This window comes from Eutrigla gurnardus, assembly GCF_963514095.1.
Source record: "Eutrigla gurnardus genome assembly, chromosome: 2".
Classification (NCBI taxonomy): domain Eukaryota; kingdom Metazoa; phylum Chordata; class Actinopteri; order Perciformes; family Triglidae; genus Eutrigla; species Eutrigla gurnardus.
Genome location: NC_139916.1, coordinates 8,046,785 through 8,069,126, shown reverse-complemented (window position 1 = coordinate 8,069,126; position 22,342 = coordinate 8,046,785). Strand labels below are relative to the sequence as shown.

General features: G+C 42.0%; 1 protein-coding gene across 1 annotated transcript; it reads right to left on the bottom strand.

The window, feature by feature from the left end:
* Positions 1–15,788: 15,788 nt before the first annotated feature.
* On the bottom strand, positions 15,789–20,779 carry park7 (parkinson protein 7). Its single transcript, XM_084035768.1, has 6 exons — positions 20,599–20,779; positions 19,985–20,086; positions 19,729–19,788; positions 18,421–18,490; positions 16,743–16,829; positions 15,789–16,322 (listed from the first exon to the last, which is right to left on the bottom strand). Exons 1-6 carry the CDS (start codon positions 20,686–20,688, stop codon positions 16,162–16,164), a joined length of 570 nt encoding a protein of 189 aa, XP_083891894.1. The 5' UTR covers positions 20,689–20,779; the 3' UTR covers positions 15,789–16,161.
* Between the last annotated feature and the right edge of the window lie 1,563 nt (positions 20,780–22,342).

The window sequence follows — 22,342 nt, the reverse complement described above, 5'->3', positions numbered from 1 at the left end:
AATAAATATTTTAAATACTTGTATTTATATTTTTGAGCAGCATTCTAGCTCCAGTGCATGTTCCTACTGTTAAAAGCACAAAAGTAATAAACAACTAGCACATTTATATTTTGCATTTTGTTTTCTTACTGTACCGAAAATGAACCGAACCGTGACCTCAAAACCGAGGTACGTACCGAACCGAGATTTTTGTGTACCGTTACACCCCTAGCTGTGAGGCAGTGACGCTCTGCTGCTTTACGTCCTCCTTCAGCCATCGCTGCAACCATGGAATTACATGCAGACTACAGGGAAAATCTTCCTGTTTATTTGCATTACGTGCCTATATTTATGTAGGTTCAGTCATGGATGACTTGGCTGGGTTACTTTACACACACACATACCACCTCAGGACACTTATGCAGCTGCTCTTTTCTAACAAAGCACAGCTCCTTAAAGTGGCTCCAGAGTGGGAACATCATTCCCTCATCTTTGTGACTGTAGCATTTGTACTCCAGAGGGCACTGCTGCTAATTGGTTGATAAAGTTAGTCTACATGTAGCATGACTGAATAGGCCTATTGTAAACACAGACCTCTCGCCTCTCCAACAACTAGTAACTGGCTTGTTTTTATGTGCGTTATGGATGCGGAGAGTTGCCTTCAAACATAATCTGAGCCAACATGGGAGTCGCAGCGCAGCAAGCATAGAAAATACAGCCTTCCATCGCAAGTAGGACAAACTTAATGGGTACATGCAAGTGACTAGTGTATGGATCCATCTAAGCATGCGTTAACATAGTAGCCACTAGCTATTTGAGTTTCCATAGGAAGACAGAAGGATGATTGACACCAATATTCTAGTCCTTTTTTTGCTTTTCTGGGAAAAAACATTACATCATACGACCCATACAAAGCCATAGTTCTTCTGCAGTCGAACGTGAGAATAGCTCATGTTTTTTTGAGGCATAAAGGGTTACTGTCACACTGGTTATTCATGGCCGTTGGTCTGTCCATAGTCTGTGTCAGAGACAATCATTGTGGAAGTTCAAGTGTTTGTTTACCAACTGAATTCTGTGTCCCCGGGGCAACAGCAGCTACGCTCTGCGAGGAGAGGGCTACCATGTATTAAGGTAATAGTACTTGTTTTGATCCTGTGTGTCAGCTGTACTGTTACATTAACCTTGGTAAACTGTGAGGCTAACAGCAGGCAACGTGGAGAGCTGTGAAATACTGCTCATAGCAGTGCTGTAACATCCATGTGCATTTCCCTGAGGTCAGTTGTGGCTACTCTATTATTGTTATATCAACTCAGCCATGTGAGTCTATCTGTCTTTTCTGTGTACGAGAGGTCGTGTGCTCATAAATCCCAAAGTGTTGCTGGTTCTGGCTTCTCCAATGTGGGGGCTGTTCTTTACTCATATCACAGTACATTTACTACATTTGAGTTATTGGACTGAGATAGACAGGATTAACATTTTGAAGACCTGATTAAAAATTTTCTAGACTACCTTTTGTTGATTGATTTGTTAGAAAAAAATAACCAGTTTCAAGACATTAAGGAAATAATCATTTGTTTATTTTAAAGGGATATAGACACATAAGTGTCCACTTTAACACATCCTTTAACGCAAATGTTGGAAGCAAGTTAGTGATCGGCATTCTAAATGGACAATACAGTCCAGACCCTTTAATGTAGCAGTCAATAATAAGAAGGAAAAACATGAAGCACACTGTGCTAAAGCTTCAGATGGATGCATTCTAATATTTGTATTATTGTTTGCAGCAAATACACACATGACCCCAATAACTCAGCTATCACGAACAGCACGTCATCTCATAAGTTAGACTTGTCAACAACAGCAACAGTCAGCCCCAAATCGTTATTTACACCTGCAATGTTGTTGCCATAATTTACAGGGGCTCTCCGCATTGTGTTGCAATGTATCATGATCAAAGCGCTTTGGTCTTTGTTGCTTTGTCTACAGTCACAAATCACCACTGACACCCGCACGCAAGTGCTCGAAAAGTAGCCTGAATGTGTGAAAATGTGCACTGTGCTATTCAAGACCATCAGCCTGTGATGTTTGTAGTCAGCACTTAGAAGGAGGCTATGCAGACAGTAGCTCACTCCGTCTTTGGTTGCATGTCAAAGATTTGCTTGCTTTAAAGCGGAGGCGGGCCTCCTCCAAAATCAGAAGGATAAATAAAGTATGCCTGGTTCTGTAATGATCAAAAGACTGACCTGTTGATAATTCCTGAACTAGGCTATAGCTTAGGCTTGTTTATGGAGTGCAGGCAGAACACTAAAAATGTCATGTGAAGGCGAATTTCAGCAGAGCTCAAAACACTTTAACCATAAACTTTATTCTCGGATTGGAACAAATGCATAGCGTCCCATCCCTAGTGGAAGGGTGCAGCAAGGAAGATCCTATTAAAGACTGGATCCTAACAACTGGATGGATCAACAAAATGTCACTTTTGTTAACATCAAAACCTACATACAGAGTGCCCCTTATAGTTATAGTAGTTATAGTTTGTTTATTTTACGTTACTTGTTAAATTCATCCAATCAAATGAGATTTGGCAAATAGCTAGCCACACCAGTCATATTTCATCCCATTTCACGTTGTTTGGAACGTAGTAGCAGAAAGAGAAACATGGACACAGATAGATGTGTGTGGGAGGGTATGAGTGGACAAAAGCTTTGTTTTCATTTCCAAAAACATGTGCCTGGGGTGTAATTCATTCAGGAGAAACTGATGATTCTCAACCAAGTTGTGTGTCACTGCAGCGCGGGCAGTCCGCCGGCAAAAGTCGGCACTGGGAGGCCAGGCATCGTTCTACTGCACGTACTGCCTGTGGTGCAGAGACGAAAAGGCGTTCTGCAAAATCTGCAAGGCTTGCCTTCCATCTCCCCTTAGTCCTCCTCCTTATCCAACATCAGGTGATGGAGGTGTAATCGCCAGAGGCACGCTGCGCTAGTGGTGTCAGGAGGAATGCTGCTGTCCCAGATGCAAGTTGATCGTACCTTGTCCTCCTGTCCTTGGGATTGTGGACTCCTGTCATAAACTTGCCAAGTTCTGACATCTGAACTCTGTGCACTCTGTAGGCCTACGCTCTCCTTTGGTGAGACATTACATCTCATAGAAATGACTCATTTATAAGCCAGAGAGTCAATGTTTCTCAGTAATAACAAAAAGGTAATCCATCATAACTGGAACCAAACTTCAGCTGTCTGCCTCGCCTGAGAACTAGAATGTTAATGACAACACAGTCATAACTGCAGTGTTTAAACGGAAAAAAACATTCAGTTTAGTCAAAAGTCTTACTTTGATGTCTAAAAACTATCCAATACAACCAGATCGTAACTGACGCCAAAATTATTCAAGAAAAATAAGCTCCTTAGTTAATATTTACTTATTAAAAATGGGTCATTATAAAAACTCAGCTAAGCTGCTTCATTATGTCAGTGTGGGTGTAGCAGCCTGGTACCAGAAGCAAACTCTGCAACAGTCATCACAACCTGATTTAAATAATGCCAAATCCTGATTGATGCACAGAAGTACATGACATCGCCTTTTTTCCAACTGAGCTCCGCCCACTTCAAATTAGTCAGAAGATCACAAACGGCATTATTTAGGTTTTAGCAACGTTTAGCTCCTATCAAGTCCTATATAACCAGTCTTCTATCTTGTCCTAAGTGAAAAATATGTGAACTAAGGAGGAGGATAACACACCTGCTGAACAAATGTGTGATAAATTCATCCAGTTCTTGGGTGTGTGTATGTGCGCCTATGCCTGTGTGCCTTTTTTGTGTGTGATGCCCCTTGAGAGCGCCAAAACAGGGCTAATGAAGCTAGGCAGGCTGCGAAACCTCAACTGCAGAATGGTTACTGAGCTCGGTTTAGGAAACACCCCCGGACCAAGCTGTATAAAAACTACAGATGGTCAGGGCCTTCATTTCTGACAGGGCTGAGGCTAAATGTCACATGCAAAACTGACACACATCCACTTTAACCATCATAGCCATCTATAGACCTTTTCATTTATATTCTGTTGGTAGGGCCACCTCTTATGTCTGAGTTTACTTCCTGTCAGAACAAATGTTGCAACGGGGAATAGGAAGGGGCCCATTTAGAATTATATGTGAGTTACTCAGCCTTTTTATGCTTAGAGGAAACACAAATCTGTCAAATCATAGTAGTAATTGTTGATCGACAGAAAATCTGCAAAAAATGTTGATAGATGATTAACAATTGCACTTCACCTTCTCAATATTGGCTGTTTCATGTCTTCTGTGAGAAAAATACGAACAAAGACATCGTTAGGAAATTACTGGATTGAGTTGCTTCTTAAATTACAAAGGACAACCGGGCCAGAAGAGCACAATATCACAATATGATAATTAAAAGATAAATGCAGACATTTCAAGTTTCACAACATCAATATTTATCAATATATCGCCAAGAATGATGGATGATACACTGTAAGAATGAATTGTCTGTCCTGTAGTATCTGCTCACATCTACCCTCACAATGCGACTTATTTTGAGATGAACAATAACAGCAGCACAGTTAGTTAATAGTTTTTATACTAAAGTTGTCAATTCCCCAGAAAAATACAAACTTCATGGTTCAGTTACTGTTAAAAAGATGCGTCTGTGGCTCACTTTAAAATCAGCATACCCAGCATAATTGCCACATCAAGTGTATCCTTGGTTTCCTGCATAACAACTATTGGGCATGAACCAAAGCACTTCTGCAAATCCCAGATGAATCTTTCTATCCTGTTGTCATTGGATGTGTTAAGTGCTGTTATGAACAGTTGTTTGTTGGGCCTCATTAGTGCCTTTCCCAAAAATAAAAGACAACAAACAGAATAAAATGTGTATTAACAACAACAGCAATCGTTGCCTTCTCAAGGACATATGAAGTGCAGACATTTCAGAAAAGCCATGCATTCAGCAATATCGATGTGAAAGGACACACCAGCACACGGAGCTGCCCTTTTTTAGCTCGTTTGAGAGCATTCAACAGCTTACTGCACCAAAGTAAAAACCCTGCAAGCCTGCCTCTCCTGTGCTCTCCTCTTGGACGAGAGCCCATAGGCAAGCACGCACACACACCGTATACAAGAGTGCAAGAGCAGACGCATGCATGCAGAGATACTGACCCTCAACAATCAGCCACAGCAACACCCACGCACAAAAACACTATTTAAATAACACGGCAACACATTCGGCCACACACACACACACACACACACACACACACACACACACACACACACACACACACACACACACACACACACACACACACACACACACACACACACACACACACACACACACACACACACACACACACACACACACAGCCTAGCTGCAGGGTGTCCCTGGCTGTGGCAACTGCAACAGATGGAACTGCAGCAGCAGCAGCAGTGGGGCAGGTAAGGTGAAAAGGAATTGAACCTCCTGTGTTCAGGTGCATGTGTATTTATCCGAAAGCCTGCAAAAGTCTTTCACCCTGACTATTTTAAGGTAGGTCTTTATAAAGCCAACAGCATGGCCAAGTCTCTGGCAAGAATTCAAAAGGACAGGACATGCATAAAACATGACAGACATTCAGACAGAGAAGAGGAATGGAGTAGAGGCAGAAGAGAGGGGGGGGGGGATACATGCCAGTGAAATAATGTATGCAAAGACTGTTTTCAATGCAGTAGCAGCAGCAGTACTATCAACCGCACTGACATCTCTGTGACAGTCAGAGAGATCTGGAGAGATAGATATGCTACCAGCACAGTGTGTGACTATGTTAAATTCTGCTGCACACAAATACTATGGCATTTACTCCCTTATAGGAGACAAGCATGATCATCCCGACTCACTAACAGAGCAAAGTGAGAAAAAGCAGGAAGAGAAGGGGGTGAGAGAGAGAGAGAGGAGGATGTGACAGAGAGAGAGATACCAAAGACATGTAGCCTCAGACCTAGCGATGATGATGCTCAAACACCCACCTCAGTCTGCTGCTGATTCCTGACGCAGTGAGCACAACCCTGGAGTAAATGCAGAATACAGTAGCTATGATGGGAGGACCAGCAGCCAATATCCAAGAGATTGAGCAGAGAGAGAAGAGGGAGGAAGACTGATACACGACTGGTGAATGTGCGATCCTGTGTGACTAGAATTACGTGCCGGAGTGAGATGAGCATGTGTGTCTGACATGAGAAAGACAGAAATAGAAGAAAGAGAGAGAAAAAAAGTGACACAAGACAGACAGAGCAGGAATGGGGAAACGGGCAGAAAGAAAGAAAGATGGGAGAGAAGAGACAGAATAGTGTGTGAGCTTGGAGAGTCACTGAGAAGAGCAGATGCACTGAAAGGAAATGCCCCTCCCTCTTTGCTCTGCGTGCACACGCACACACGCATACACACACACACACACACACACACACACACACACACACACACACACACACACACACACACACACACACACACACACACACACACACACACACACACACACACACACACACACACACACACACACCTCCCTTTGCACTGTCAGCATTTGAGAACGCATGCATTCAGTGAATCGAAGTGAGCTGCAAATGGAAAAAGAGAAGTAGGGTGGATACAACGACATGACACCCCTTTCTTGCACTATGAGATGCGTGGTTTCCATTGAAAGTGACTCAAAGTTGATTGACTCATGAACATGGCTCAGCAAGCTGGCTATAGCTCCGAGTGGAGGGGGGGTGCATTATGTTGCAAAGCTTTATGCAAACACCCGTAAATCCTCTTTGCCATTATGCACAGTATGTGATCGACACTGCATCCACAGAATTCTGTCAGGACCTGGTTCAAGCTCTGACAAGCAGGTCCTGTAGGTGCTGTAGTGTCTTTGAGTATGGCAGTATATGTTCACTGTGGCAGGGGAGGGGTCAAGTGAATTACTTGTATGTAACTTGTTACATAATGCATACTACTGTGCATCCTTACAGTAGTATGTATCTACGACAACCCCCTCAACTTCAACCAGCATATTCATTCTGTTATCTAATCATGTATTTTACAATTCAGAAAAATGTCAAAAATCAATTCATTTTTATCTGCCAAGAACTTAAAAATGGTAATTAATGCATTTGATTACTGCAATGCAGTCGTTTCAAGTCTCATACAGTCCACCAGGAGAGAACACATCACACCAGTTTCAAAATCACTTCATTGGAGTGTATTTTAAAATAAGTTAAAGGCTTGTAGAGGCTAAGCCAGAATATATAGTTGACCTCATGAGCCTGAATGCAACCGGAGATCTTCTGGTAGGTAACTCTAGGCCATTCTTCTGTAAAACCTTAAAACTTAAGTTCACCAGGCCTTTTCTGTTCAGTCCCTCATTTGTCGAATCACCTGCCAGAGGAGATCAGGAAAGCGAAGACATCTTCTTTTTTGTCACTTTTAAAAACTTCAGACTTGCTTTTTACTGATTCTACTATTGTATTATTATCTTTTATTAAACGTTACCTTACTGTGTTTTTTAAATTGTATGTGGAGCACTTTGCAACTTATTTTGAAAAGTACTTTATAAATAAAAGTATTGTTATTAGATTTAGTACTGCGATGTCTGTGAAAGTGACCCCACCTCGCTTCGTTGAAAGTGATGCTAACACAAATCAATGGGCTATGAAAGCACTGCTCTGAAAATGCAGGGATGGAAAATTCCGTTAATGTTATCGATATTTAAACAACATTTTTGTAATCGACTAACTGACTACTCCTAAATAGATTGAAGAGTAAGAGCAAGAGATAGAAAGAGTGTGGGGCAGGAAGAGAGGTGGCGATTAGGATGCTCCGATCGATCGGCCATCGTGAGTTATCGGATGTTATTTGCTCGAAATAGCTTGATATATATAAAGAACTGACGACACAAAAATGTGAGACAAAAGTTTATGCTCTGCTAAACTTTCTTCTCTGTATAAAAGAGGGTTATTAGAAGAGAGAAGAGAAACAGTCAATTCATGGTACTTTGTCATCTTTTGATTTTAAATACATAATATACAATATTGTAAAGAACAGTTAAATACGTGAACAGTTGAAGATGTGTTCAAATTGTTTTTCCGGATTGCTTTCAGATAACTGAACAGATGAATAATGGAGCTAGGTAGTTGAGCTCAGAGATGGCGCCTTCGCAAAGCCCAAGTTTTACATTTTTATGTATATATTGCCAGTGTTGTGTTTGGATCACTTTCCTTTAGATCTGTATTGATGAATTTGCCTCACTCTGCATGTGTGTGTTGCCCAGAGCCTGAGGGGACAGCTACAGCTTCACTGTTGCGCACCACCGTCCCTGGCCTTTCTCTGTGAGCTCAAGCTCAGTCACGGCATCTCCAACCTCTGCTTCCAGCCAGTCTATGGCTCCACAGCTCGCTCCAGAATCATGACACCAAGCGCGGCCTGCCAGACAGGGCCACAGCAAGAGATCCTCACCCACTTACTACATGTAAAGCATATCATTTTGCCTTGTAAGAACTGGATAAATGATGCTGGGTGACTGATCTTGCACCATCTGTTACAAAAAAAAATGCACATGGCCGTGAAGACTGCTAAAAAATTCACTGTTTCCATAGTCCCACAGACAACCGTAAACACACTCCCAAAAATAGCCTTCCAAAATGTCCTACCAATGACACCATCTTCATACTGAATGGTGTGAGGGATAGCGCTGTCATACATATGGCAAATGTGGTAGGCCTGTATTCCGCGTGAGACACTGTGAAGCTTTGCCAGACAGCTGCATAAGGCATCGGTGATCCTCCTGTGATCATGCCAGCTGTTTGAGTGTTTGCCTTCCTCAGGACCAGCTGGGAGGAAGAAAGAACCCGGCCATTCATTTTAACACAAACCTCCCTGTTGCCTTTGCTAGGTGTGGGTTGAGAACCCAAAAACATACCAAACTGTAATTTTACAACAATGTACGGCAACCTCCAGCCTTCATTTCTTCACACTCAACCATGCCTGTTCAAGGTCATGGTGTGTACAGAAAGTGTTGACAAAAATTGTTGACGATTGAAATGGTCAACGGCAACCTTCAGAATCAGAAACTCTATCTGTGGCAGATTAAGGTATAAAGCCGGATCCGTTTCAGATACTTTGCGGTCGACCTGCTTTGATTAATGATATAAAAACTGGTGACAAAACACCCTAGTAAACTATTACAGTAAAAGGTCAATTGTGAGGCATTTATTTTTTTAATCCAAAGCTAATCACCGTCAGAAAAACTATATTCAAACAGAATTATTATTTTAACGTAGGACTACATTAGTGTACACTGTACAGCTGTTGTTGTGAAGTCAAAATTAGCTGGTAAATCGAGACAGGAGGAGGAGCTCCAGACCACTGAAGTTTAACTGGTTTATACTGGAACTAGAGGTAAATAATGTGAAATGTTCATATCCAACAACATATTTCTGTCTCAACTAACACAGATACATATATGTTTCACTTTACTGGAACTGCACCATGTGTTTAAAGCGGTGGAGCCTGTACACTATTACGGTTGGCGCAGAATGATGCAGGCATCTAAAAACACTGCTTCATCAGTGCCTCTCCTGATTTATTGCTAACCACTCCTTTTACAAGAGTCTGCAATCACTCAAGGAGATGAGGAGAATTTATTTCGACTTAAATATTTCACACTATTGGATTTTCTTTGACAGCAGTGTGCACACAGCAATACTGCATTACCTCAAGTGAAAACTAGTTTTGACCCCCTCACCACACATTTGTTTTAATATGAAACAAGCTTGGGGTTTATTCATTGTAAATGGGCTAGTACTGCTCAACATAGTTGTTTTAGTATATATGAAACCACAATTATTCACTTTCAATTAAAAATCAATTGGGTAAATTAAACATTGGATCAATAACAATTGATAACGTATATATTTTAAGCAATTTACATGATCCTATTTTTTTTTACTTCCCTACAAATGATATACAATGATTAATGGATAGGCTACATGGTGGTGTAGTGGGTAGCACTGTCGCCTCCCTGGGTTTGATTCCCGGGTCGGGCTCGGGTTCCTTCTGTGTGGAGTTGGCATATTCTCCCCGTGTAAGCGTGGGTTCTCTCCAGGTTCTCCGGCTTCCTCTGACAGTCCAAAGACATGCAGGATGGGGATAGGTTCATTGATGAATTGCACATAGGTGTGAATGTGAGTGTGAATGGTTGTCTGTCTCTACATGTTCTGCAATGGACTGGTGACCTGTCCAGGTGTACCCTGCCTTCGCCCAATGACAGCTGGGATCAGCTCCAGACCCCCGCGACCCTGAATACAGGATAAGCGGTAGATGATGGATGGATGGATTAATGGATAAACAGAACTAGATTGCAAATTATTATAAATACAACACTTAACTGTTTACATGCATTGGGTTACACTGCGCCCGATATTGAGTTGACTCTGAGGTCCTCTGGGTATTGCCGAGTAGAAGGCCATTAGGCTTTTAGCAGTACAGTCCCACTGGGATTACCAGAAGGAACAGAGCAAGTGACAGGCATTAAGTAAACAAAATTACAGGCTCTGAAGAATTAGTCTGTAACTTCTGGTAAAACATAAAAAGCCACACAATCCTAGATAAGCTCCAGACTGGTATGTCAGAGTAAAGATGCAGTATTGACTGATGTCTGCAAGACTGACAACAGAAGAGGTGATGATGACATGCTACTGCTATAGTGTTGGACTCCAATACACAGTCCAATACTAGCCTTGAGCTAGTCTCACATCTCATATCTAGAAGCAAAAAAAAAAGGTAATGCCATAGAAATATAACAACGATACTAGGGATGTCCCGATCCGATATTTGGATCGGATCGGCCGCCGATATTAGCAAAAAATGCATATCGATATCGGATCGGCCTGCACGGGAAAATCCCGATCCGGACTCCCGATCCAGTTTTTTTTTTAAAGGAGTCATCACCTGGTTTTATACGTATCCAGCCCCCCTTGGATCGCTTTGGATCAATTCGTAAAACTTATTAGAAAAAAAAAAAAAAAATTTTAATCAAACATTGAGCTTGTTCTGACCCTTTTTCGTACCGCGATTTTATCACGCGAGATTACGCGCGAGGTTTTGACTGGTCCGGATGTGCATTGTATAATATGTAATGAGGCGCGCGTTGATTCGCCGCAGGAAGGACAGAGCCGGGGGGGCTTGCCTGCATGCAGACTCCAAAACATAATGGCGGCGCTTCGGCGATTTCAGGTAGCGGACGGGGCGGGGTTGGGTGGTGAAAGAGGGGTGGGCTTATGCAAGTAGCCGCCACGGTGACGTCACCGAAGGCGCAGAATCAAAATCTCGTGCTTTAGGAATGCACACCCTTGTGTGCTATTCCTGTTCGGAAAAAGAGCAGAAGCGAAAAAACGGCGCCACTTTCAAACTCCAGCCTTTCAGGCAAGTTTCAACTGAGGTCAAACACAGATATGCATGTTTTAACAAGAGAAATTGCGATTTCCAGGTGATGACTCCTTTAAACTCCGGTCCTTGTTTTCCAGCGCACCGATGTAGTAATCCATTCCATTTTTTTTCTGTTTTCCCCCAAAATCCGGTCCGCGTTTTCCAGCACACCTAGCGCACACCTCGCGACCTGTCCAGCATCCACTAAACAACAACAAGACGGACTTGTGTGCATGTCCAGTGTTTCCCCTACCATTGTACAGGCCATAAAATCAATATGCCAAAAATAAGCCACCTATCAATTCATTCATAAATCAATAATCATTTACATTAGGAGCGCCTCCGCGCAGCACAGTAGACTTGCTCCGCAAGACGCGCAGCCACAACAATCCTCGCCGCGCGCTCCCGCTACGTTCTTCTTCGTACTTTACGCGCTTGTTCTGATGCCGTTCCGCCTCGTTAAACCACCACGATGTCGCTTTCTACTTTGAAACACGGAGTTGACACTGTATTTTGATAAGCTGTTGCACTCTTCAGACTCGTGGTGTGAGCGGGACCGGACCGGCACCGGACCGGCTTCCGCGCTGCCTGCTCGCACAGATCCGCTCGTGCGCACATGCGCTGATGCAGGTCGAGTGTTGTCGATAAATATATGCACTCCTTCAAAACAACATCAAGCCATATTGTGTGTGTAGTATTAGGACGTGATGACGTGTGTACGGGCTGAAGCCGGTTTGGGCTGGAGCAGTGTGAATGCAAAGCAAGGGACCCCCTGTGGGGGGAGGATTGTTTTTGATAAGCTGTGGAACTCTGAGTTAACCTATTTCTACCTGAATTTCTATGAACTATTAGGCTGTTGAGTAAACCTATAACTTATATTTTACTTGATAAAATAAGACAATATATGCACTCATATGTCGTTATAGTGTTTTACAGTATCTGTAGCTATTAATGTGATGCTCATCATTTTCCAGCCATATTTTTCCAGCCCCTAATTTTGGATAATTTCCATCAACCGGCATTTTTAATCTTTAATACATGCTTGGAACTAAAAGCTACAATATCGGTATCGGATCGGAAGTGCAAAAAGCTGGATCGGGACATCCCTAAACGATACATTGCAAAACTTCAACAAAAAATTGTGCTACACTAAAGCACCACCAGACTGCAGGAATATAATATTATGTGGACAGGATAGTAGCAAATATTGCTTTCAGTGGGTCCCTAGTGGATCTGTTTTTCTTGACAATGCAGGGTATGAATGATTACCAACTATCCCAGGATTGAAGGAGCTTCGTCAAACAGTTGGTCACCATGGGACTGCACAGCATCTGCACTTGTCTGTATATCTTCTCACCTTTATTAACATACAGTGGACAAGCAAATTCAGGTATGCCATACAGCCACTGACATTAGACAGCAGATGTGACATATTCTAATGATTTGCCATTCCAGGGTAATTTACCTGACGGACAATAAAATGCAGAAAGCAATGACTCAATCAGTATTGGTCGTGAAAATACAGATCCAGTTAATCCGATACATAAAAACAGATGTATTAAGATTTAAAGCTTGCAAGCTGGTGCCCACATATAGCCCTGGAGCCCTATTTTGTTTATGGAAACACTAATTACAAGAGCATTGTAGACAACCTATTAACAGAAATGTGAGTGTTAATTTGCACAGCCAAGCTCAGCATTTCTCAGTAACTGAAAATGTTCCAGATTAAAAAGAATCTAAAGTTTTTTTGTCCTTCTAACAATAAACCAACAGTACCATCAGAGCAATAAACTCTGGCAAACAAGTTCTCCCAGGGTAATTTATTCGGGTTACATGTTTGCTTAAAACAAAACCTTAAATATTTTAGGGAGTAAAACCCAGATAGTACAGCATCATTCACAAAGTCACCTTCTTCAGTATCAGTTTCATAATGACGAAGGTGTGACTCCGTTTCATTATACTAATGGCACAATGACATCAGAATATGTTGCATGAGTAAATCATGCAAACTTTAAAGCCCAGTTTGGCATAAAATCCATCCATCATCAACTGCTTATCCTGTCGTTTGGCATAAAATGTCTATTATATTCCATAAGTGAGAATAGGAATCACTGACCTACAGTCAAACTATACAATCTCGTACTTCTTATTCAGATTCCACATTGGGTGAAGTGAGAGAGAGAGCCAGAGATCGACAAATCTATCCATTCATTCATTGCTGATGACACAAAAAATATTGAAGTTTGATGAAATCCCATTGCTTGCAAATTTTCAATGACCTTTTGAAACGTGTCTGCCAAAGCAACTCAGGGAAGCTAATTCAGGCTTCATTGTATGCAGGCCAATGTAAGTCGGGGATCTATTCGGGAGATGCAAAGTGCAGCTCTCTAATTGCATCATTAGCTAAACCAATGACTCAGTCACAGTGACTTCAGACTCCCCCTCCCCCCCACCACCCCCTTCCCCTGCCCCATCCAGAAATAGGGAGCCAAGCCTCAAGCTCTTTACTGTACAGCTGCTCAAGCAGAATAATTCTAACATGTTATGTGCAACAGTGCAAAATGTTAGCATTCCAGAAATATCCAACTGAAAAAACACAGCATTTACAAGACTGTGCTATAAAATGTGTCATCGAGACACTATTTAAGCATTGCCGTTTGTCTTCCAGGAAGTGGCATTGATTGGTTCTTTATCTTAAAACAGCAATAAAAAACCTAATAGCCAAAGTACACATGTTGGCTCAACATGACAGGCATAAGAGGTTGAAGACTATCAAATAATCCTAAACCTTCTTGCAGAGTAGTGCAGAGATATCAGTCACCCCCACACACACAGATGCACACACTAATCATGTTGAAGGTTTGAAGCCATGCTTTCTCGGTAAACTGTGATGGGAACGGAGCCACTCATTACGACGACCCCTTGACTTGCTGTGGTTCTGCATGCTTTGCTAAGAAAAGAGGCGGTTCTTCCAGCAATTGAAAATGCAGTGTACCAGAAAAGCGCTTTGCGTTTCCTGTCTCTCTGCAAAGTGAAAGAGGGGGACTGTCACACCTCTGGTACTTCCTGTCATAAGTGCTCAAACGCAAATTAGATCACGATCTCCGACAGGCTTCCAGTCAATTTAGATAGTGCTCTGCTTAGATTATTGAGAAACACAACTGCTCATCTTATGAGGATACATCTTTATGTGCCCATTTGTTTATATTGCATACATCATAGTCATTGTTTGTTTATTATTGTATGTGTATGTACAATGTATGCACCTTATTCACCAAGACAAATTCCTCTTTGGTAATAAATCTGTTTCTGATTGAAATAATTACACCTATTCCAACCTTAACTTCACTATAATGACATTTCAATGTAGTATAATGTATGCAAAACACACACAAATGCTTTCTAGCGTTATCATTTACGGCACCTTTGCTCGTTGTCACGGTGACGACTGATGGAGGAATTAACCTGGCCTCTGCCGTACTGTTGGCACCGGTCAGTGTCCGCAGCATCAGTCTCACTGTGGCTGGATGGAGGATGGAGAGCTGCGGGTTTCGACCTCTAAACGTGAAGACACAGTGGTGTTTTTTTAAGTTCAGTGCCGAACGCGTCTTTACAGCTGTCGACGTGTAACGTGGCGCGCGAGCGAACGTTACCTCACTCGAACGTTACTCTGCCCGGGCGGCTTGAAACGCTGACGTCCATCCAGCCATTGATTATCGCAGCGAACTTGACGTCAAACCCTCGACACACTTAACGAGCTAATCACGTCAAATGACTCCTGAAGTGCTAACGGGGTTTTCACGACGTAACTTGTGTCCGTGTTAAAACGCTTATCTGCTACGTTACAACGCCGTCTTCGACACCAGGCAGACGTTAGTTACCGCGCTTAACGTTGAGTAAACTGTTTGCCAACGTTAATTACAGCGAATTAGCCCTCATTGAAACCCATTCCTGAAGAACACCACCATTGTTGTGAATTGTAAACAGCCAACACGACGCCGGAGAACGCAAAAACAGTCTTACCTTTGCCGAAATCCTTCTCTTCCTTCTCTCGACTATGTGAAGACCTTCTGGATTTTGTTGCTCTGACACAACTACCACGCGCTGCGTCGGAGCCCCGCCCAGCTGGTTGCGGGCGAGCTGCCATTCGCCAGTTGGGATACAACCGCAGCCGGGCTAAGGCTTCCTATTGGACGGACCACCTGCCAATCTATTCGGATTCGGCTTCCCGCGTTCCAAGCAGTCCTCGCAATACATTGCACGATGCAGCCTATATTTAGGTTTCAACAACTGCAGATGTGTGAAAACAAGTCACAGTGACCTCCAGTAGATTAAGACAAACGCAGTTTTATTTCCCAGCACATTCATGTTTTAATGTCAAGTGAAACAATTAAAGCAGTCAGAAATAAAGAGCAATTTGTGGAAAACTGTCACATAATAAACAAAATCAATTTAATCTAATTTGGATGCCTGCGAGTTCATATTGTATTTCTTTGTTAAAGAAACAAATGGGTGCCTTTTCATTGTCAACCCAGAAAGACAAAGGGAGACAATTACCTACCAGAACAAAAACATCCTTATGTCCCAGGGGGAGAATGATTTGTCATTAGTGAATTTGACTCTTTGTGCCAGCTATATTGGATTAGCTGCCTCAGTAGTGCAAAAAATCCTATAGCGGGCAGTGCTGCGTGCAGGATGTAAGTGAACACACGGCTACAGTCAGTCTTTCATCATAAGAGGAGCCTTGACTTGAGCTGCGACCTCAGCCCCCATAAGTTCCTCTACGACAGTCAGGGCAAACTCGAAACTGGTTCCTGGCCCACGGCTGGTGATGTAATGTCCATCCTTCTGTACTCGAGCCTCTGAATATTTATAGTGGTCTAAAAAAAGACAAAGAGAAATACCATAAGGAAAATCATACCATGACAACACAAGCTATAGGCTGTAATTCACATATCAGACATCACACTGTAATACAAGCCCTTACAGAGAGATAATCTATCAGCAGTTAAACTGACCCATTTCTAGTATGTTCTGTCAAATTCAAATTATTTTTTTATAGGCGAGAAAGAGTTAGCACAGCACCATCTGCTGCCCTTTACAAATTATTACACCTCCTCCTGTTCCGAGTGAGAGCTGCAAATGTTAGTCACAAGATGGGTATTGTTTGCCAAAAGTAGGAGGATAGGAAGTGGCGAAGGGGCACTGGCGCCCCCCTCGGTACACCGCAATCCGATTTGGCGTAGTGGCAGGTGTGATCCCTCTGCAAGATGGTTTCAAGTGTTCTGTTTTTTCTTTACCTCCAGCCATCATCTTCTTCTTCATGGCAGGATGTGTAGTGACGGTGCTGCCGTACCCGATGCCATGTGCCAGAAGAGCAGTGGGACCTGCAGAAGGGCAAAGTATTTAACTGCTTCCTGTGATGAGGTGACACTTGTTCTGCCGCCTGCGTCACTCCAGTTTATGTAGTTTAAAAAAAGTTACAGAATGGTGGGGAGTAAAATACTGTATCCCTGAATCACTTCCCTCACACTAAACACCAAATCAAAAGACAATACTGCTTTTAACATTAGGAATTGCAATTAGTACACAGCATGGTGTTCCTATGGTGATGTTCCTGTGGCACTGTTTCTAAGAATACACAGACAGTGTACATTTCCAGCCTCTCTCCAAAGACTCTGCAGTACATTGGCAACAGAGTAAAAAGGGGAGAGGCTGAGAGACATTGTCTACTGCTGCATTAACTTTGGCATCGTCCTACCACTGCAGTGAGCTCATCCAAAAAGCCGTTAATAAATAGAAAGTTATTGATTATGCTCCTTGGCTGCCTTCCCATGCAGTCTAAACATTACACTTTCCCCTGGCAGAACAGCAGACTGCCAGTTAAAGCCAAGCTACTCCTGTTACGGCAAGTCCACACCCAGAGGACGCCAGTCTGGGAGAGAGGGACCTTCTGAGCATCAGAGTCAGACAGCGAGGCAGACGGGGAAAGAACAGCGATGATGACCATCTTCCTATTCTCTCATGAATCCTAAAAATTATCCAATCTATTTTTTTCGAGCATGCATGCAATAACTATTACCTCAAAAGGGAAAAATACAATCGTATACTCATCCTGCTAGTTTTTTTTTAGCACTCGTTAATATTCTGTATTTCAATTAAGTCCTTTTTTCCAACTGACTTTCCCCCCCCCCACATGTCAAGATAATAACTTTCATGTTAGGGCAGAATAATAGGTTTTGCTTCCTGGCAGGTTCATTAAACTGTATATATTCCGTCGAGGATTTCAGTAATTTTCTAGGACATCCTTCAATCCACTCTGCCGCATTGGTCCCCGACCCTATTCAAAATGTCCTTCCAGTGTCCTTTCTCTGCATACCGAGGCTGTCAAATTAAATGTCGCTGCATGGAGGTTCACTCAAGGACAGTCATTTATCAAACCCTCATCCACCCTTTAATTTTCAAATTTCAAAAAGGGGTCAGACATGACCATGTTTGAATGAGGCATATTTTTTTTCAACTGTATATCTTCCACAATGCTGTTAAGGTATATGATTAAGTCTTTCAAGGGGACATCCGGTTACCAAAACACCCACAAATCCAGTGCCATATAAAAACTACTTGCAAATTCAATTCTATTTGCAAGCGACTGACACAACATTAGGTTGGTGATTTAAAAGCACAATATCACACATACATTTAGCATGTGTACAGACCTCATAATAGCATAGCCCAGCATGATTTATCCATTTATATCATTGGATTTGTCAAACGGGTCTGATTTGCAGTACATGTACTGCTCCATTACTATAAGCATCCGAATAAACTGTAGATTGGGTAATTTACATCTATTTGTTCAAAGCAAGAACATGATGGTCACATCTGAGGTCATATTAAAACTTCAACCCATGGAAAGGAATCACTATTACAGGTCGCTACTGTGTAATCATGACTCTGGTTTGTTTTCACAAACTGTACCTGCACAGATGGCTGCAATCAGCCCTTTTCTGCCATCTTGATCCTTCAGCACCTCCTTCACAGCAGGAGACTGCAAGAGAGCATGCAAACCAGATGCACTGGGAGTCATTTGCAGGCCATTGCAGGATTGCACAGTGTATGCCGACTGAAGCCTCATTGACACAAATTGGCAATGTTTTTTTAACACAGCAAGGCAATGTTTTAAACACATCCAAAATAACCCATCAATGTTTAAATACAACCGAAGATTTATTAAACAAGAACAGTCGCGATATTTCAACTAAACATGGTCTTTGCCAGATCTCATCTACCAGATGCTCTCAATTCTGAAGCCCCCAAATGTGAGTATATATATATATATACACCTAAATATGCACTCAAACATGTTGACACATTCTGATATTGCTTTTAGGATCATTCATTTTTCCTTCCATCCACTTTCTACACCCACACATCCTCTTCAGGGTCATAAAAGGGCTGCTGCCAATCCCAGCATGCACTAGGCACAAGGCAGTCATTTATTATTTATCATCGAAAAATAAAATAATATAAATATAAATGCAACATATGAATACATGACACTCAGCTTACAAAATTGTGTTTTCAGCATTATATACTGCAGTTACTTACAAACACATCTTAACTTGAGTAACGTAAAAGTTAAAGGTCCTCAAAACACTAAAAACAGGGACGTTGAGGTTCCTTTTAGGAAAACCTCATTCAGCCATAATGCACTATCTATTAAAGGTAGTGCATTATGGAATACAATACCACCAACTATAAGGGAATGTCCCACTCTGGCCACTTTCAAGAGCCACGCTAAGGCCCTAAGAGCTAATCAACCATGTAACCACCTCTAAACATACTAATGAATTGTCCTGTTTTTTCTTTTTTTCTGTTTCTTGCCGTTTTGTATAGCTAGTTTTACTATGTTTATCTCCTGTTTTTTCTGTACATCAACCTGCCTAATTTGGACTACAGATGGAAATTAGCCCCTGGGCTATAATCTGGAACATTTACGTGTACTTTTGTATAAGTTAATTAATGTGCATTGTCCTGAAATAATAAATAAATAAATCAAAATTTCTCAATCACCTTCTTACTATGATGAATACAAAATGCAGGTGATTGACCATCCCCTGTCCAGGCGATATTTGTGCATAAAGTTTGAAGTTAAACTCCACGTGAATGTGAAGATGTAGAATTGCTCGCCTCTTAGCTCGCATAGAATGGAAGTGAGCAGGAGGAGAATGTTACTTTCGCTCATGTGCACATGATATCATCCGCTTGTTTGTAAATATAGCTCACCTCTGCCAGATGCAGGGCCCCTGGCATTCCTCCTGGCAGAAGCACCACATCGTACGGGCCCTGGGAGACAAACCACAATAGAGTTGAGAAACTGACAGTTTTCAGAATCAGTATCAGAAACAGGTTTTTTGCCTAGCTATCACATACAAAGAATGTGTCTTGGTGTTTAATACATACATTACCAAACAGTGAATGTGGCTGTAAGCTGCCGTATTAACGTGTAATGACATTGCTGTAGGCGGACGCTGAGCCCAACCTGTGTGCGGGCCTCCTCCAGGCTGGCATCGGGACAAATGACAACGTTTCTGCTGCACTGGACTGGCTCTTTGCCCGTCAGTCCTGCGACCGTCACTGCAATCTACATATTTAGGTAGGTAATGCAAAAAAAAAAGTACAGCATTAGTTTAGAAGGCATGACATGGCATCCTGGCTGATGGAGACTTTTATTTTGAAGGCTATCAAATGGCAGAAAATGACGTTGGACTTTGACATTTAACTTGGCCTCTGCCTGCACTCACTTTAAAGGTTGTGACTCAAATAACCTATTGAACATCGTTATACAATTATTATTATAATTATAAAAAATATTATTATTATTATAACATCATGTAGCGTCAGTAACGATATAGCTCTTGTTGGTTCGGTAAAGTTTATCTTTTTATTTTACAAATGCAACTTGACACTGTGGTTTCGATGTGTCTTAATAAGCCTGTTGTGCTTAATAAAACTTAAAAGTCGTGATATTGCTGTGGACTGGCTGAAGGAGTAGCTAACGTGCATGTTAAACCCAAGCTAGCTAGCTAAACACTGTTGATCGGGTAGCTAGTTAGGTAGCTAGCTGGCTAGCTAGCGTATAGGAAGTGAACGTACCCCGGCTCTACGCATGATGTCCACGGGGATGACCGTCTCCATCTCCTCTGCACCTGCAGCCAGGATCACTAACGCCCTCTTGCCTGCCATGGTTAGCTTGCAGTTACACTCCGGTCAGGCGCAAAGACGCTAACTTCAATGTGCAACTTCCAGAAGCAATGCAGTGACGTTTTTGACAGCAGGTGGGTTGCCAGGCCTCGTCCCTCTATCCCCCCTTTCAATGACGGTGCCCCTTTGTCCACTTTTATGTGTATGCTACACTAGTAACAGAACGCGTGATGATGTCTTACCTAAAATACTTTCGAGGTTTAAACCAATGTATGAACCAAAGGAACGTGGACTGTAACACGAATACAAATAACTTACACCTGCAAATACAAATGTAAAATGCTTCAAAACTGAGAGCTCAACCATCCAACACAAGTTGACAGTTATTATTATTATAATTATTATTGTCATTGTTATTATTGGATCTTTCCAGGCAGAAATATAACAAGCTAATGGTTTATCCAGCAAAGTATCTCCATGCAGTAATACAATTTTTTTTTTTTTACAGGGCAAAGTTAACTGACAGCCTTGTCAATTTCAGTGTTTTTTAATAAAGTAATAAAGTAAGTAGTGGACATCTATATATATACATATAAACTATACCTCTGGAAACAACCCTTTTCTTGCCAGAGATAGTTCAACTACAAGCAGGAATCAAAAGCAAAGGCCTTAAATAAGAGACACTACACTCTTTCCTCCAGTAGGTGGAGACATTCACCAAAGATTCTCGAGGAGATGTCGAGGGGAATTTGAGAAAGAAGTTTGCATTAAACAGTAATGTTGACTGTCTTAAAGCCAAAGAAAATGTTAATAGGACATTGTGGAGACACAGCCTTGTCTTCTTCTTGTTTTCTACTTCTTCTTTTTCTTCTTCTTCTTTCTATTTTTAAAAGAAATCATGCACAGTTAATGCCAGTTAATCAGACAGCTAATTGAGCAACATAATGATCGTGGTTTTGAAAACAACACCAGGCAGCAGGTCACCGAGTTCACCAAGTTCTTCATGATCTGTCGGAGAACTTCTGCACCAAACTCTTAAGACAGTTAGGGAACCGTATTCCAGTGTAAATCCCAGACTTAATGTCTGGGGCTTTAGCATGCAGGCACCCATCCTAGTTAATGTGCCTCTGTGCATTCTGCTGCTGAGATCCACTTTCATATTTGTGCGACAAACTAGAGCCCAGTGAAACGGCAGATTAGACAGAAGCGTAGGGGGTGCTGGCAGCAGGTTGTTTATTGCGTGCCTGTGAGTGAATCCAAGAGGCAGCGGTGATTACCAACATATGCAGCTGGGGATCAACTGAACCAGACCCGCGGTGGCACTCAAGATAATTTCCATACATTAATTCACTTATGTTTATTTGCTAATTCCTTTCAGTGCGTAATCTTAAAGTGCAGGATCACACTGAGGAAGTATTTCAAAGTGACGATATACATTGTGAATGACGATGAAAACAAAGGGTCTGACTATTAACTGACAATGATAGAACTATTTGCACAGGGCTTCAACTTCTCATCTCAAGTTTCAATTCTTTAGGTCAAAACAATGCCTGGAAAACAATGAATATGTCTGGGAATTTCCGATATCTTAACTATTGTCAACAAATCAGACCAACACATATTGTCTGTATAGCCAAAGCCTAATATAACTGTGTTGTAGATGACCACTGCTGTCCAAGAACTAAAAACACATGAG

Coding starts and splice junctions, on each gene's coding strand:
- park7 (XM_084035768.1), bottom strand. CDS start 20,688: ATGGCAGGCAAGAGGGCGTTAGTGATCCTGGCTGCAGGTGCAGAGGAG. Junction 20,087..20,598: donor ACATCATGCGTAGAGCCGGG/GTACGTTCACTT, acceptor CTAAATATGTAG/ATTGCAGTGACGGTCGCAGG. Junction 16,323..16,742: donor GAAGAAGATGATGGCTGGAG/GTAAAGAAAAAA, acceptor GTCTTTTTTTAG/ACCACTATAAATATTCAGAG.